The 16,947-nt window shown below is 47.6% G+C and overlaps 1 protein-coding gene across 2 annotated transcripts in view; it reads left to right on the forward strand.

Moving 5' to 3' along the window:
• LETM2 (leucine zipper and EF-hand containing transmembrane protein 2) overlaps positions 1 to 16,947 on the forward strand; it is a 36,996-nt gene that overhangs the window by 7,377 nt on the left and 12,672 nt on the right. For both annotated transcript variants that reach the window (XR_008892218.1, XM_056570945.1), the window contains exons 3-8: positions 3,059 to 3,428; positions 4,708 to 4,851; positions 5,730 to 5,870; positions 7,203 to 7,406; positions 8,730 to 8,849; positions 8,948 to 9,064. Coding sequence is in view for 1 of the 2 variants with exons in the window: in XM_056570945.1 (XP_056426920.1) it covers positions 3,059 to 3,428; positions 4,708 to 4,851; positions 5,730 to 5,870; positions 7,203 to 7,406; positions 8,730 to 8,849; positions 8,948 to 9,064 (1,096 nt within the window). In the remaining variant the exon portion in view is untranslated. The remainder of the gene's footprint in view (positions 1 to 3,058; positions 3,429 to 4,707; positions 4,852 to 5,729; positions 5,871 to 7,202; positions 7,407 to 8,729; positions 8,850 to 8,947; positions 9,065 to 16,947) is intronic.

Raw genomic sequence — 16,947 nt, forward strand, 5'->3', positions numbered from 1 at the left:
CAGTGAACTTTGCCAAGGATAGGAAAATCAGCTGCAAAAAAAAAATCTCCAGCAAAATATATACATGTGAAGCTTTAATTTTTTTTTTCTTTTCTGCACTGCATTTTTATCTTCCATTCGCATATTTCCTCTTGCCTCCTTACCCACCCAGCACTTTCATTTTGCCTCCTGACATGCCTCCCTCTTGCTCCTGCTCCTGGCCTCTGGTTCCCATTTTGCTCCTCTTGGCCCCTCTGCACCTATTGCCTCTACCTTTTGCTCAGCAGCGACCCCCTCTGGCTCCTGCTTCCAACCCACTCTCTCTTTCTTCCCCGTACTCCCAGCACGCTCCCCTCATTTACCCTTGCACACTCTTTCCCTTGCTCCCCTCCTTCCAGTGCCTCCTCATCTTGCCCCCTCTGCCCATAGTGATTCCTCCGTCCTCCTACCCCCTTGCTTCTGCTGCACACCTTTTTGTGCTTCTCTCTCTTGCTGCTCCCTCCTCTTGCCCCCCCCCGAACTCTGTACGCTCCCTTCTTTTCTTCCATCATTCCCGGTGTGCTTCCTCCTCTTGACCCCCCCCCCCCCCCCCCGCCAACGCTCAACATGCTCTTTCTTTATACCTACACCATCCTCTTGCCCCTTAATCCCAATGTGCTTCCTGCGTATACCCTCTCACTCTAAAGACACACGCCCCTTGCACATTCCCCCTCATATTGCCCCTCACACTCTCTCATGGCATTTTTCTTCCTCATGCTCCCTCATATTGCCCCCTGCTCCCTCCTCCTGTCCCCCACTCTATGTGCTACCTTCTCTTGCCCCACCCCCACTTTTAGCACAATTCCTTCACATGCTGCCTCCTCTTGCCCCTTGCTCCTAGAACCCCCCCCCCCCCTGCTATTAAATATCATATCCTCCCCACTCACTTCCTCCTCTTGCCCTTCACTCCTGGCATTCTCCCTCATAGTGCCCCCCCCACTCCCTTCTCTTGCTGTCCTCTCCTGCAGCGAGAGATAGTTAAAGGGGTACTCCGGTGGAATTTATTTATTTATTTATTCTGGTGGAAAACCTTTTTTTTTTTTTTATTTTATTTTATTTATTTTTTTATAAATCAACAGGTGCCAGGAAGTTTAAACAGATTTGTAGATGACGTCAATTAAAAATCTTTACCCTTCCAGTACTTTTTAGCAGGAAGTTCTTTTTCTTTTTAAATTTCTTTTTATGTCTTGTCCACAGTGCTCTCTGCTGACACCTCTGTCCGTGTCAGGAACTGTCCAGAGCAGCATAGATTTGCTATGGGGATTTTCTCCTGTTCTGGACAGTTCCTGATAGGGGCATCAGGTGTCAACAGAGAGCACTGTGGACAAGACAAAAAGAAAAAAGAAATTCAAAAAGAAAAGAACTTTCTCTGTAGCATACAGCTGCTTAAAAGTACTGGAAGAGTAAAGATTTTTAATAGAAGTCATTTACAAAACTTTCTGGCACCAGTTGATAAAAAAATAAATAAATAAGATAAAATAAAATGTTTTCCACCGGAGTACCCCTTTTAAGTTCTCAAGTCTCCATGACAACAATGCTCTCTTCATAAATTTGGTAGTAGTAGTGCAGCCTCAGGCTTTAGGCCTGTAACTTCAAGCGATCATCTCCTGCTTGAAGTTACAGACCCATAGTTAGAAGCTTCACTACTGAGACAGACTGGTTATATCTTATCCCAGTGTTTCTTAACCAGGGTGCCTCCAGCTGTTGCAAAACTACAACTCCCAGCATGCCCAGACAGCCAAAGGCTGTCTGTGCGTGCTGGGAGTTGTAGTTTCGCAACACCTGGAGGCACCCTGGTTGGGAAACACTGTCTAATCCAAGTGTTTAATAAACCATCAAACTTCTTAAAGGGGTATTCCAGGAAAAAAACTTTTTTTTTTTTCTTATATCAACTGGCTCCAGAAAGTTAAGCAGATTTGTAAATTACTTCTATTAAAAAATCTTAATCCTTTCAATAATTATCAGCTGCTGAAGTTGAGTTGTTGTTTTCTGTCTGGCAACAGTGCTCTCTGCTGACATCTCTGCTTGTCTCGGGAACTGCACATAGTAGAAGAGGTTTGCTATGGGGATTTGCTTCTAAACTGGGCGGTTCTCGAGACAGGTGTCATCAGAGAGCACTTAGACAGAAAAGAACAACTCAACTTCAGCAGCTCATAAGTACTGAAAGTAATTTACAAATCTGTTTAACTTTCTGGAATCAGTTAATATATATATAAAAAAAAAAAAAGTTTTTTTTTCCTGGATAACCCCTTTAAAGACAACACTGCATCTGATCTTGAGGTCGTGTCCTGATTACTTTTAGTAGTGCGGCCTTTGACTAGTTAGGCCTGTAACTATAAGCAACCATATTGAAATAAATATTTAAACATAAGCTAAAAGATTTCCCCATATCGGATTTCTCCAGAGAGTACAAGGTACCAATATAATGACTACTATAGGAACCTGATCGGTGCACAGTCAAGCTACACTCCTTAAAGGGGTACTCCTGTGAAAAACAAATTATTATTTTTTTTTTTTTAAATCAACTGGTGCCAGAAAGTTAAACAGATTTGTAAATTACTTCTATTAAAAAAATCTTAATCCTTCCTGTACTTATTAGCTGCTGAATACTACAGTGGAAATTCTTTTCCGTTTGAAACACAGAGCTCTCTGCTGACATCATGAGCACAGTGCTCTCTGCTGACATCTCTGTCCATTTTAGGAAGTGTCCAGAGTAAAAGGAAATCCCCATAGCAAACATATGCTGTTCTGGACAGTTCCTAAAATGGACAGAGATGTCAGCAGAGAGCAATCTGCTCATGATGTCAGCAGAGAGCTCTGTGTTTCAAAAAGAAAAGAATTTCCGCTGTAGTATTCAGAAGGATTAAGATTTTTTAATAGAAGTAATTTACAAATCTGTTTAACTTTTTGACACCAGTTGATTAAAAAAAAAAAAAGTGTTTCACCGGAGTACCCCTTTAAGTGAGACCTGACAGACTAGGAAGGACTAGCATTAGTATATTTTTTTGCTAAAAACTGATGTGATTGATGTAATTCACAGGAGCTGCCGCCTTGTTCTTCAGAAGAATAGCTGTCCGGTCTACTCCACCTTATCCCATCACCAAAATGGATGGCTGCCCCCAATGGCGAGAAGCTCGGCTCCCGCAAACTTCATGTACCCCGCCATCGACAACCGGCACTTTCACACCTCCGTGTTACGGCTGCAGAACTTACCTCCACCGCCTCCTCCCACGCAAGAGCCAGAAAAGTCTCCGCAGGTTGTATGGAAATCTCTTGGCCAAAAAGTGGTGGATGAGATTAAACACTTTTACCATGGTTTTCGCTTGCTCTGGATAGACACCAAAACGGCTGCTCGCACGGTGTGGAGACTGTTACACGGCCAGGTGCTGACCCGGAGGGAGAGGAGACGGGTACGGTAATATACATACCCCTGTTATCCAGATGGCTTCTCTTCCTTTCAGGAGGATCAGACATGTCACACTGACAGCTAATTTATCCGTGTAATGCAGTGTTTTCCAGCCAGTGTGCCTTCAGCTGTTGCAAAACTACAACTCCCAGCATGCCCGGACAGCCAAAGGCTGTCCGGGCATGCTGGGAGTTGTAGTTTTGCAACAGCTGGATGCTCTCTAGTTGGGAAAACACTGGTGCAATGCTTCATTTACCCTGTAGAGGCGCTGCAGGGGAATTAAACACCTGCTGTAATGAAAACAGTCGATGGTTGAGGGTCTCAGAGTAGGAGAAAATCCCCATAGCAAACATATGCTGCTCTGGATAGTTCCTAAAATGGACAGAGATGTCAGCAGAGAGCACTGTGGTCATGATGTCAGCAGAGAGCTCTGCGTTCCAAAAAGAAGAAAATTTCCTCTGTAGTATTCAGCAGCTAATAAGTACTGGAAGAAATCATATTTTTTTTTATTAGAAGTGATTTACAAATCTGTTTAACTTTCTGGCACCAGTTGATTTAAAAAAAAAAAAAAAAAAAAAAAGTTTTCCACCTGAGTACCCCTTTAAAGGTGTACTGTAGTGGAATATAACTTATCCCCTATCCAGCGGTTGGACCCCCGCGACCTCCTGTGTGGGGCCACGTCAGTCCGCAGGAAGTGCCGTGCCGTCCCCAGCAGGAAGCCGCGGCAGACATGCCCCCTCCATGTATCTCTATGGGAGAGATACATGGACTGTGGACTGCCGCGGCCCCGTACAGGAGATCGCAGGGAGTCTCAGCAGTCGCACCCCCTGCAATCTATAACTTATCACTAGAGATGAGCGAACTTACAGTAAATTCGATTCCTCACGAACTTCTCGGCTCGGCAGTTGATGACTTTTCCTGCATAAATTAGTACAGCTTTCAGATGCTCCGGTGGGCTGGAAAAGGTGGATACAGTCCTAGGAAAGAGTCTCCTAGGAATGAATCCACCTTTTCCAGCCCACGGGAGCACCTGAAAGCTGAACTAATTCATGCAGGAAAAGTCATCAACTGCCGAGCCGAGAAGTTCGTGAGGAATCGAATTTACTGTAAGTTCGCTCATCTCTACTTATCACCTATCATTCGAATAGGGGATAAGTTTTATTCCACTACAGTATTTCTTTAAGGAATTTCCACCCTTTGATTTAACCACTTGTTTACCATGTTTTGGGAGTTTTCTGACAATGTTATAGTGATGGGTTTTCTTCTTCTTCTGTTCCTTTTAGTTAATGAGGACCTGCGCAGATCTCTTCCGGCTGGTTCCGTTCATGGTCTTTGTTATAGTCCCATTTATGGAGTTTCTGCTGCCTGTATTTCTGAAGCTCTTCCCTGAGATGTTACCTTCTACATTCGAGTCAGAGTCCAAAAAGGTTTGTCGTCTTACTTTGTCGAACATGATGTAAGCAAACTTTAATAGTAGTGTTATTCCTATAGGTAAATAAGTCCTTGTATTGTTGACCCCTGAACATTTGTCCTGTTGTTAATCTTAGGCTAAGCCTCCATAGAAGCCCTAGATTGCCACAATTTGTAATAACTTCAAAAATGACTTCAGTGTTGCCATATGGGTGGAAATAAAATGTTTAAATGAACCAAGCAACACTTAACTTTACAGGGTTTGAGGAAACCTTTCTTTTCTTTGAAGACGCCTACTACTAAATAAAAAAAAAATATAAAAAAATAATAATTATATATATATATATATATATATATATATATATATATATATATAAATTTATTATTTTTTTTTTTTTTTTGGATGACTGTGGAGCTCTTGGAGCATATTCACATGGCTAATAACAATGTGGTTTTTTAACATGAAACCTGTTCTGGGTTCAACTTACTCAAAAAAGTCACTTATTTAAAATCAGGGCTACCCCTTACACCTCCCAATTAACCCCCCCTCCCCCCGTGTTGACCATGTCTGGGAGAAAGCTTTTACCTGTGTGCACATGCCCTTATGGGGGTTGTTTAACTTTTTGTACGAAAATATTTTTTTTTATGTAAATGATGATACAAAGCAAGTAAATAAAAATAAATAAATAAAAATACAAATGACCTTTCTACCAAAGGTTTTTATGTACTTGTGATACGTGAATATCTCATCTGTTATTGGAGCTCACGTTTATCGTTTAATTTAGACCACGATGGGCCGTGACCCATATTAGCTTCCTGAGATGTCGGTAAAGTCTTCACCTGTATTGTGTGAACTGTTTCTGAATTGTAATTTCTGTGTATGTATTTTATTCAGGAAGAGAAGATGAAGAAGAAGCTGGGAGCAAAATTGGAGATGGCCAAGTTTCTCCAGGAGACAATCTCTGAGATGGCCCGAAGGAACAAGGCAGAGACAGGAGGAGACAGACAGCAGCAGTTTTCTACCTATGTCCAGCAGGTTTGTCTTTCTTAATGTAACGGGGTACTCTGGTCGAATCCTGTCTCCAGAAAGTTAAACAGCTCTGTAAATTAATTCTATTTAAAAATCTTAATCCTTCCAGTACTCATCAGCTGCTGTATGCTCCAGAGGAAGTTGAGTAGTTCTTTTCAGTCTGACCAGCAGTGCTCTCTGCTGACACCTCTGTCTGTATCTGGAACTTTCCAGAGCAGGAACAAATCCCCATAGCAAACCTCTCCTGTTCTGGACAGTTCCTGACATGGACAGAAGTGTCAGCAGAGAGCACTGTGGTCAGACAGAAAAGAACTACACAACTTCCTCTGTTGTATACAGCAGCTGATAAGTACTGGAAGGGTTAAGATAAAAAAAAAATAATAATAATAGAAGTAATTTACTAAACTGTTTAACTTTCTGCCACCAGTTGATTTGAAAAAAAGATATAGTTTTTCACCGGAGTACCCCTTTAAAGCGGTAATATACATATATTCAGGGACAGCACAACACAGAATTTTAAGAGAATTAAACAAAAAAAAAAAAACAAAAAAAAAAAAATACCCCTGAATTATTATAGGAAATACATTTATTAACTGATATTGCCCAGTCAAGGGAGGCTCATGGGTTCTATTCAAAGGAGTTGAATGAAATCAGAAGGAAGGTTATTTTTTCCCCAAAATAAGTAAACTTTTGCCACAGCCTATGTCGTGTATTACAGCTTTAGATAAAATGTTTCATCAAGTCAGAACATCTAAGTAAAAAGTGTTGTTGTTTTAAATAAATACACACATTGCAATAACAAAGGTTTTTGTCTTGGATTTTGTCTTAGATTATCTGGAATTACTATAGCAGAACGTGGGTTGTCAGATGAGGCATGCGCCCCCTATTCTTTTGTTAACCTTTTGGTATTGCAGCTTGACACTGGTCATTATGCTGTATCAGATTTAGCCCATGTTCTAGAGCAGTGGTCTCCAAATTGGATGTTGCGGAACTACAACTCCCGGCATGCCCGTACAGCCAACGTTCAATCCATTTTTTGGTCATTTCCTTCCTATCTTCTGGATGAGGTGTGGTTGGGACTTGGCACTCTCTACAGCAGTGGTCTCCAAACTGTGGACTTCCAGCTGTTGCAAAACTACAACTCCTAGCATGTCCGGACAGCCAAAGGCTGTCCGGGCATGCTGGGAGTTGTAGTTTTGCAACAGCTGGAGGTCCACAGTTTGGAGACCACTGCTGTAGAATCACTGTCATTCTAGAAAAGAACAGCCCTTGTATATAATCTCATATTACACCTATAAAGACTGCTTGGATCGTGACAGTCGCGTTGTGTTGTTCCAGGTGCGAGTGACAGGAGAACAGCCAACCACGAAGGAGATTGTAAGCTTCTCTAAGCTCTTTGAGGATGAGCTGACTCTGGAGCACCTGGAGAGGTCTCAGCTGGCGGCGCTGTGCAGACTGCTTGAGCTACCACCAATTGGCACTAATAACTTATTACGGTTCCAGCTGCTGATGAAGCTTCGAACCATAAAGGCCGATGATGAGGTAAGATGTGTGACATTGAAAGGTATCACACAATTGAAAGCCTTGCCTTCCTTGATGTAACTTTTTTTTTTTTTTTTGCATCTTGAGTACACTGTCACATTGAAAATACAGAGGCTTAATGTAGAGGAAGGGGATCTGAGAATATGGATATATAAGTTTGTGGGGAAAATCCCAGGAGACCTCTGCTTATTCTGGGCTAAAGGGTCAAGTGGGCGGTCCTACGCGGTGATTGACAGCTCTTGCTACATATTTAGTGAATAGTCAGTGAATAGGACCGCCCACATGTTTGAACTGTTTAGCCCAGAATAAACAGAGATGTCCAGAAACTTTCCCCACAAAACAATGTGTCAATCTGCTCAGCTCCTCCAATTCTATAACATGATGCCTACAGACTGGATTGCATTTTAGTCTTGAACAAACGACCCTCTGTTGGGCGCCCTGACCCTCTGTTGGGCGCCCTGACCCTCTGTTGGGCGCCCTGACCCTCTGTTGGGCGCCCTGATCCTTACATAAAGCATCAGAGTCCATAATATTTTCTAGACAAACTCTTTTATTGTAAGGTTGCACGTTTCAAAGGATTCAACCCTGTTGAACTCTTTGAAGAAGAGGATTGTATCCCTTGAAACACATAATCTTACAATATACAAATTTGTCTTAAAAATATTAGACTCTGCAGCTTTATGTAAGGATTAGAGCGCCAAACAGAGGGTCATTTTATCTGTCTATAGTCTACTGTGGGACTCTTCTCGGAGTAATCTGGGACCCTGTGGCCTGCACCATAAATCCAGTATATCCTATATAGAGTTATATGTGTAATTTTATTGTGCAGATGATGAAACCTGTGCTTCACCCCTTTTGGGGGCTACATCTATAAGGCTGTGTTCACACCACCATCCTTCATACTGCGGGTGCCAGCATAAACATGGCCGTGCCAGGACCACACAGGAATGCGTTGTCTCATAGACAGCCATGCATTCTGTGCAGAGTCTGTAAAAAGAATGAACATGTTTATTCTTTCTGTGGACACAGAAATGGGAATTTCCATGCCGGAAACATCTTGCACAGAAATTCCGCTGTGTGCTCCGTGCAGAAGAATCCTGTTAAAGTCAATGGGACCCTGCTGCAGTGGAATATCCGTATTGACATTTCAAGCGGAATTCTGCATGGAAATTCCGACGTGTGAACCTTGCCTAAGGGTAACACACAAGGCTTCACAGACACATTTTCAATGTGACCGCTTCCTTTTAATTCCTAGTGTGTTCTTACATGCAATTCTATATGTGAAAACCAATTGATCTGGTTCAACACTTGTTTTTTCTTAAGATGATCTCAAAGGAAGGAGTGAGTAACCTTACTGTTGCCGAGTTACAGGCTGTCAGCAGGACACGGGGGATGAGGTCTCTGGGTCTCACAGAAGAACAGCTCAGAGATCAATTAAAGCAGGTATAATGTTATTCTTCCTGTGCCAGAGCCCATCACTTATGGTTTAGTCTGTTCTAATGCAGAACGTTATCAGTTATATGTGATGTTCCCTCTTCTAGTGGCTGGATCTACATTTAACAGAGAACGTACCCCCATCTCTCCTGCTACTCTCCAGAGCCTTGTATCTGACTGACGTCAAACCCAAGCCCATTATACCTGTGAACCAGACTGTGGCGGTAAGTCCCTCAGTGTACGAGAGGTCGTTAACATGCTGCTATAGTAGTACAGCAGAAAACTACTGGAAAACGCGTATTTATGAAAGCGGTTGTTCTGCAACCTGCCCTGTGGAGTTCTGTTAAAGCAGCCAATACGAATACAATGCTTCTATAGAAAATCACATTACAATGCCATATGTAACATCTTTCCTCACTTTGATGTAAACCTACCGTATATACTCGAGTATAAGCCGAGTTTTTCAGCACGATTTTTTTTGCTGGGTGTTGTAGTTTTGAAACCTCTTGAGGTCCGCAGGTTGAGGTTGAAGACCACTGCGGCCTTCGTCATCATCCAGCCATCCCATACCCCCCCCCCATGAACGTCCCTGTGCGTCGTTGTCAAGGCAACGTCACTAGTCCAGGGCCGGCCCGGAGCGGAGAAGAGGGGCCCCCCGGGGAAAATGGACAGCCCGCAACGACTAACCCTCCCCACCGGACGGTCCCTGCAGCATAGATGGCCCGGTCCAGATCACCCTTCCTTCCCGCCGAGGGGAGGTGAGTACAAAATAAAAGGGGGATCTGGATGATGACGAAGGCCGCAGTGGTCTTCAACCTGCGGACCTCCAGAGGGTTCAAAACTACAACTTTTGGCTGTCCGGGCATGCTGGGAGTTGTAGTTTTGCAACATCTGGAGGTCCGCAGGTTGAAGACCACTGATGAAGGGATTGACAGGCGGTGATGACGGGGGTCTGGATGATTACATGGGGGGGATGATGTATTTCCCACCCTAGGTTTATAGTCCAGTCAATAACTTTTCCTGGGTTTTTGGGGTGAAATTAGGGGCCTCGGCTTATATTTGGGTCAGCTTATACTCGAGTATATACGGTAATTCCAAAACAGGATGTAATTCCAGTATTTGGGAATTTTTTTTTTTTTATATATATATATCCTACTAATCACCTGGGCACAATTATGCCAATGTGATCACCTAGTAGGGAGGCTGTGACTGATGATCTTTGCGATTAAGGAGGGGTTATCACAGGACTATATTTTATGCTCTATCCATAGCTAGGGGATTGGTAGAGGTCAGATTGCTGCAATGCACACTAATAACATGAAAGGTTGCCAACACCCCCCCCCAATGGAATGAAGCAGCAGTGTGCGTGCTTAATCACTACTCTATTCAATGTCGATGGGACTTCTGTACATTGCTGAGTTTAGCACTTGACAGTGTGTGGACGCCCCAGAAGGAGCATGCATATTTCCATTGGGGCACATTTTGATCTCTGTTTTCATGATCAGTGGTGGTTCCAGCTATCGGACCTCCACCGATCAGTAAGTCCTCTCCTATTTTAAGAGGTGTTCAAAGATAGCAAAAAAAATTTGGCCAAACTGTGAGAAATGCCATAACGTGTGAAAAGACCCATAAATCCCTTGCAGCTCTGGTGGTCCACTGTTTGTCTCTATTTACAAGCTATAAGTGATGATGTACCACAGCAATTCATGGCAACTGTAGGTAATCACTGGGCTTCTGTGTTCATGCCCGCCCCCTCTACACATTACAGCCGGCCCCCTCAATGAAAGTCTATGGGAATACATGATGGGGTGTAATGTCACGAGGGGGGCAGGCGTGAACATGGAAGCCCGCACACAGCGTTCGGAACTTAATGTTCCGGACTCCGGGTAGCGGAGTAACCCTTTAAGGCCTCATAGTTTATTTCTGCTTAGCGTAAGAGTGAAAAACAACCTTTCTCGGCCAGAAACCATTGGGGGACACAGACCGTGGGTATATGCTCTTGCCACTAGGAGTCGCTGACACTAGGCAAACAAAAAAAAAAAAAAAAAAAAAGTCGGCTCCTCCCGACAGGCTATACACCACATACTGGCCCTGAACTTTTCAGTTTTAGCTTAGTGTCCTAGGAGGCAAGACACAGGTCTGGAGTTCTCCAGACCTGGTCTTCTCTTTTTCTTAGGGACTGTTTAGTTTCTTTCATTTTATTTTTCACTGTTTTTAGGTGGGGGTTCAGGAGCATGGTGCTACCTGTTCCCCCATATGCGGCTAAGGGGCACGGGACATAAGTTACAAATGCACCGTTAACCCCTTCTCGCCAAAGACCAGCACCTGGGGTAGTACCATTAGGTCCAGGTCCCCATATATTCCCTGCTCGTCCTGGTCTGTACCAGCATGACGTGATGCAGGCATCCATAAGTCTGGCTGAAGATATCTTCGGGTGGAAGACATCTTCAGGTGAGTATGTTTGCCCCCCCAGCCCCACTACCTGGAGTGTTTAATTACAGGGGCACTCCTTTTTATTTCTAATGGGCTTGCACCCTCTGGAGACCCCTAGAAGTATGTTGCCCACTCCCCCTGGACGCCGGGACAGTGTTTCTTTGCTCCATGTGGGAGCTTACTATTGGGGCCACTCTGTATAGGACGGGGCACTCTTTTTATTCTCTGGGGACGAGCACTTCGGCAGGGTCGGGGCGCCGGGACAGTGTTTCCCTCTCCCTCCCCGCCTCTGCCTGTTCGGTGTGTTTTTTACTTTCACTTTGAGCCGCGCGCGGTGGCTCTCCCTGCATGCGGTCCGTTCGGCCGCTTCAGGGATCACGTGGCTGGTTCTCTCCTCCGGCTAAGTTACTGGAGTTAGTGTAGTTTAAGGGGACATGGCAGCTGCGGTGCCGGAGCTTCGGCCACGTGTGCCGAGGCTCCACCCACCTCTCGCATTCCCCTATGGCTGTTCATATATCTGTTCATATAGAGAGATATCTCTCTCTCTCTTATCTCTCTTATATCTCACTCATCTCTTTCATCTCTCTCGCTCTCTTTCATCTCTCTCTCTCTCTCTATACGGGGGCTTCCTCAGCTCTACCTCCTTTCTCCAGAACTGGAACACAGACCGGGTGAGATTGCTCTAGTTTTTTTTTTCTTGCTGTCTTTAGCTACCAGCTATGTCCGGCCCCAGACTTGACCCACCGCCCAGACAGGTGATGACTCTAGTTGCCTACTATGCATGTGTGGGTTGTAAGTCCAAATTTCCAGTGGGTTCTATTGAATCTTCCTGTTCCGCCTGCTCTTCCAAACTGTTTTCACCGTCAGTTTCTGGAGCCCCTGAGGCTTCAGCAGAATGCGTGGGAACCGCCCCCCCCCCTCCAGAGTGGGTATCTTCCCTTACCCGGTCGATTTCTGAATTGGCTAAGGTCTCCAAGTCAGTGGCTTCTGCCTTGGAAAGGTCATCCCTGCGAGGCTCAGGTGCTCGCGCTCCGTATCCCCGGAACCGCTTTTTCCCCACGCTTCTAAGCGCGCTAAGGTAGTTCCCTCTGACTCCTCACGGGAGCAGGTCCAGGGTGGCCCCTCGTTTCGCCGGTCTCGCTGCCCCTCCCCGGCCCTAGGGCGTACCCCAGGTTCCAGGGGTCGTTCTCCGGGTCGGCGTTCTAGGTCCCCGTCCTCTCATCCCAGGTCTCCCTCTCCCCCGGTGAGGGCTGCCTCCGCTGACTCCCGTTCCTCGGGCGAAATCGTGGACGAAGGTTCAGATTCCGCCTCGGATCATGAGGATTACTCTACAAAGTCCGATGTGGTGGATGGTTTAGTGTCAGCCATAAGGGACACCTTTCATCTGGAGGACCCGGAGCTTCGGATCCTGATCCAGAAGTCTCCTTTCGCCGATCATGGCGTGCTCCAAAGGCGTTTAGCTCTCATGCAGAATTTGACCCACTGCTTGGAAACACCCTGTGAGGCGTTTTCAGGGAATCAAGAAGGTGCAAACACGTTTTCCCTTCCCTCAGGACCTAGTCACTAAGTGGACGGTTCCGCCCAAGGTTGACCCGCCGGTCTCCCGCCTGTCCGAGTCCACTACGCTGCCCCTTGCGGATGCAGCGTCTCTTAAGGATCCGGCTGAAGGATCCGGCTGACAAGAAGATGGAAAATCTAGCGAAGTCCGCATTCGAAGCTGTTGGGTCCTCATTACTCCCCACTTTTGCCTCCACTTGGGTGGCCAAGGCGGTGTCAGTTTGGGCTTCCCAGCTCCGCCAGGGGGCCCTTGATGGAATTTCCAGGGAAGAACTGGCAGAAGCGGCTCTCCAGCTCTCTCAAGCGGGCGATTTCCTTTGGAATCCGCTTGCTGCTCGGCCTTTGCCTCGGCCAACTTGTTGCCATTCGTCGCGCCATGTGGCTGAAAGCGTGGGACGCCAACGCTGCGTCGAAGAGGTCTCTGATGAAGCTACCCTTCTCGGGTTCCCGCCGCTGGAAAATGGTTGGATGAGATTATTTCTGAAGCTACGGGAGGGAAGAGTTCTCTGCTTCTGCAGAACAGGTCTCGGCGCTCAGAACCCTGCCGTAAGAAGACTTCCTCTCGGTCCTTTCGGTCAACTGCTTTGGGTCGTCCCTCCAAGCAGGCGCAACCTCCTCCTCATAGAGCACCCTCTTTCAGGGCGCGTCCATCATGGAAGTCGGGCAACCGATCTGGCGGTTTCGCTGCCAAATCGGGTACCCGTAAACCTGCCTCTTCCTGAAGGGGCGCCCCCACCCACGTCAGGTGGGAGGGCGGCTGTCTTTTTCCATTACATATGGCTGTCTCAGGTCCAGGACGCCTGGGTGCGAGACGTTCTTTCAGGAGGCTACCGCATAGAATTCTCTTCTCTCCCAAGACACCGTTTCTTTCAATCCTGCCCTCCTCAGTCCCCTTCCTTGACGGCAGTTTTTCAGACCGCTCTGCGTTCTCTTCTCTCCCAGGGAGTGATAGTGCCGGTTCCACAGGGGGAACGTGGGTCAGGGTTCTATTCGAACCTCTTTGTCGTTCCCAAAAAGGAGGGCTCTGTCTGTCCCATTCTGGACCTCAAGTTTCTCAATCGCCATCTGCGCCTCTGTCATTTTCGGATGGAGTCCCTCCGGTCCGTGGTGGCCTTCAATGACCAGGGCGAGTTTCTTTCTTCAGTAGATATCCGAGACGCCTATCTCCACATTCCGATCTTCCCAGCGCATCAGCGATTCCTTCATTTCGCAGTGCTGGAGGGTCATTTTCAGTTTGTGGCGCCCCCTTTTGGTCTAGCCACGGCTCCCAGGGTCTTTACCAAGGTCATAGCGGCTGTCATTGCCATCCTTCGCAGCCGGGGGATCTCCGTCCTCCCCTACCTGGACGACCTCTTAATCAAGGCTCCCTCTCGGTCTGAGAATTTGGAGAGTCTTCAGATCACGCTTCACACCCTGTCCTCTTTCGGCTGGATCATCAACTCGGAGAAGTCGCATCTGCTCCCCTCCCAGTCCCTAATTTTTCTGGGGCTCCTTTTCAACACTGCAGTAGCCCGGGTCAGTCTTCCCCTGGACAAAAGGCACTCTGCAGGTGGGGGTCCGTCGCCTGCGACGCCCCGTCCTGGTCCTGATTCGCTTCTGCATGGAGGTTCTGGGCCATATGGTGGCTGCCATGGAAGCAGTCCCCTGGAAGCAGTTTCATTATCGATCCCTCCAACTGGCCATTCTGGGCAGGTGGGACAAGTCCCCCTTTGTCCCTGGATCGCAGGATTGTCCTGCCCCTGGTAGTACGTCAGCCCCTTCTTTGGTGGCTCCACTCTCCCCTTCTTCTTCTGAGGAAGTCTTTTCTTCTCCTTCAGTGGCAGATCGTCACCACCGACGCGAGTCTCCTGGGTTGGGGAGGGGTTTTTCGGGACCTGACTGTCCAGGATCGCTGGTCCCCTGGGGAAGTCTGTCTCCCCATCAATATCCTGGAGCTTCGGGCGATCTTCCATTGGGAGCATCTCCTTCAGGGTCGGCCGGTCCGGGTTCAGTCATGTCCCGAAAAAACCCTCCCCAACCCAGGAGACTCGCGTCGGTGGTGACTATCTGCCACTGAAGGGGAAGAAAAGACTTCCCCAGAAGAAGAACGGGAGAGTGGAGCTACCAAAGAAGGGACATCAATCGCCAAGGCGGCACCCGGAGTCGCTCGAAGATGGAGGAGGTCTCCAAGATTCTCCTCTGGGCCGAGGCTCGGGTTCCTGCTCTGTCGGCGATCCACATCCCGGGCGTGGACAATTGGGAAGCGGACTTTCTCAGCCACTCCTCGGCAGATCCGGGGGAGTGGTCTATCCACCCGGAGGGGTTTTCACAGATTTGCGACCGTTGGGGGACCCCGGATGTGGATCTCTTCGCATCTCGCCTCAACAGGAGGATTCCCCTCTTTGTAGTAAAATTGAGGGATCCCCTGGCCCTGGCGGTAGATGCTCTGGTCATTCCGTGGTCGTCCTTCTGACTCCCTTATCTGTTTCCGCCTCTTCCCCTCCTGCCCAGGGTTCTGAGGAAACTCAAGGTGGAGGGAGTCTCTGCCATTCTGGTGGCCCCAGACTGGCCCAGATGCGCATGGTACGCAGACGTGGTCCGACTGGCCGACGACGTGACTCTGCGCCTACCACTTTGTCCCGATCTTCTTTTTCAAAGTCCCATTAGCCACCCCAATTTACTGTTGCTGCATTTGACGGCGTGGTGGTTGAAACCGCGGTATTGAAGGCCCGCGGGTTTTCTGAGGGGGTTATTCGTACTATGCTTCGGGCACGCAAACCTTCCTTGGCCCGGATTTACCACTGCACCTGGAAAGCTTATTTTCAGTGGTGCGAGGCGCAAGATTTTTCTCCGGTGGTTTTTTCCTTTCCGCGCCTTATTGCCTTTCTTCAGGCGGGGCTGGATCAGCATTTGACCCTTAGTTCTCTTAAGCGTCAGGTGTCAGCTCTCTCTATCCTTTTCCAACGGCAGTTGGCCTCTAATTCCCATGTCCGCACCTTTTTGCAGGGTGTGGCCCGCTTGGCTCCTCCTTTTCGGTCTCCCACGCCTCCGTGGGACCTCAATCTGGTGCTTGGAGCCTTGAGGGAGGCTCCTTTTTAGCCCCTTAGGGATGCCCCCCCTTCGTATTCTCTCGGGAAGGCTGCTTTTCTCATTGCCATTACTGCTATCCGGAGCGTCTCGGAATTGGCGTCACTGTCCTGCCGTTCCCCCCCCCCCCCCCCCCCCCCCTTTTGGTGCTTCATCAGGATAAGGTGGTTTTCCACCCACCTCCTTCCTTCCTGCCCAAGGTAGTTTCCTCCTTTCATGTGAACGAGGAGCTCGTTCTTCCTTCCTTTTGCCCTTCTCCTTCCAATGCCAAGGTGCGTTCTCTTCACACCCTTGATGTGGTCCGGGCAGTCCGGATTTACTTTTCGGTCACCTCCTCTTTTCGCCAGGGGGACTCCGTTTTCGTGATTCCTGAGGGTAGTCGTAAGGGTCTTCTGGCTTCCAAGGTGAACATTTCTCGGTGGATTCGCTCGGCCATTTCAGAATCGTACCGCCGCAAGGCCAAGGTTCCACCTTTTCGGGTGACTGGGCATTCCACGCGTTCTGTTGGGGCTTCTTGGGCTCTCCGTAATAGGGCTTCAGCCCTGCAAGTCTGTAAGGCGGCCACCTGGTCGTCCTTGCATACGTTCGCAAAATTCTATCAAGTGCATACTTTTGCGTCGGCTGATGCTAGTTTGAGTCGCTAGGTGTTGCAGGCGGCAGTAGCATCCTCCTCTGCTTGATTTTGGGTTGAGTATTTTTCTCCCCACCCCGGTACTGCTCTGGTATGTCCCACGGTCTGTGTCCCCCAATGGTTTCCGACCGAGAAAAGTAGATTTTTTTCTCGACTGATCCATTGGGGGACACAGCGCCCACCCACAGTTTGGGTAGAGTTTTTCGTTTGTTCTGTCCGAGAGGTGACTCCGGGTTTTTCTTTTGTCTGCTTCTCTCGGACTTTTGCTGGTTTTTCTTTTTATTTATTTTTTTATCGGTTGCCTCCTATTGCTTTGAGACTAAACTGATAAGTTCAGGGCCAGTAGGCGGGGTATAACCTGCCGGGAAGAGCCAACCTTTTTTTGTTTGCCTAGTGTCAGCGCCTCCTAGCGGCAAGAGC

This window comes from Hyla sarda, chromosome 4 (genome assembly GCF_029499605.1).
Source record: "Hyla sarda isolate aHylSar1 chromosome 4, aHylSar1.hap1, whole genome shotgun sequence".
NCBI lineage: Eukaryota > Metazoa > Chordata > Amphibia > Anura > Hylidae > Hyla > Hyla sarda.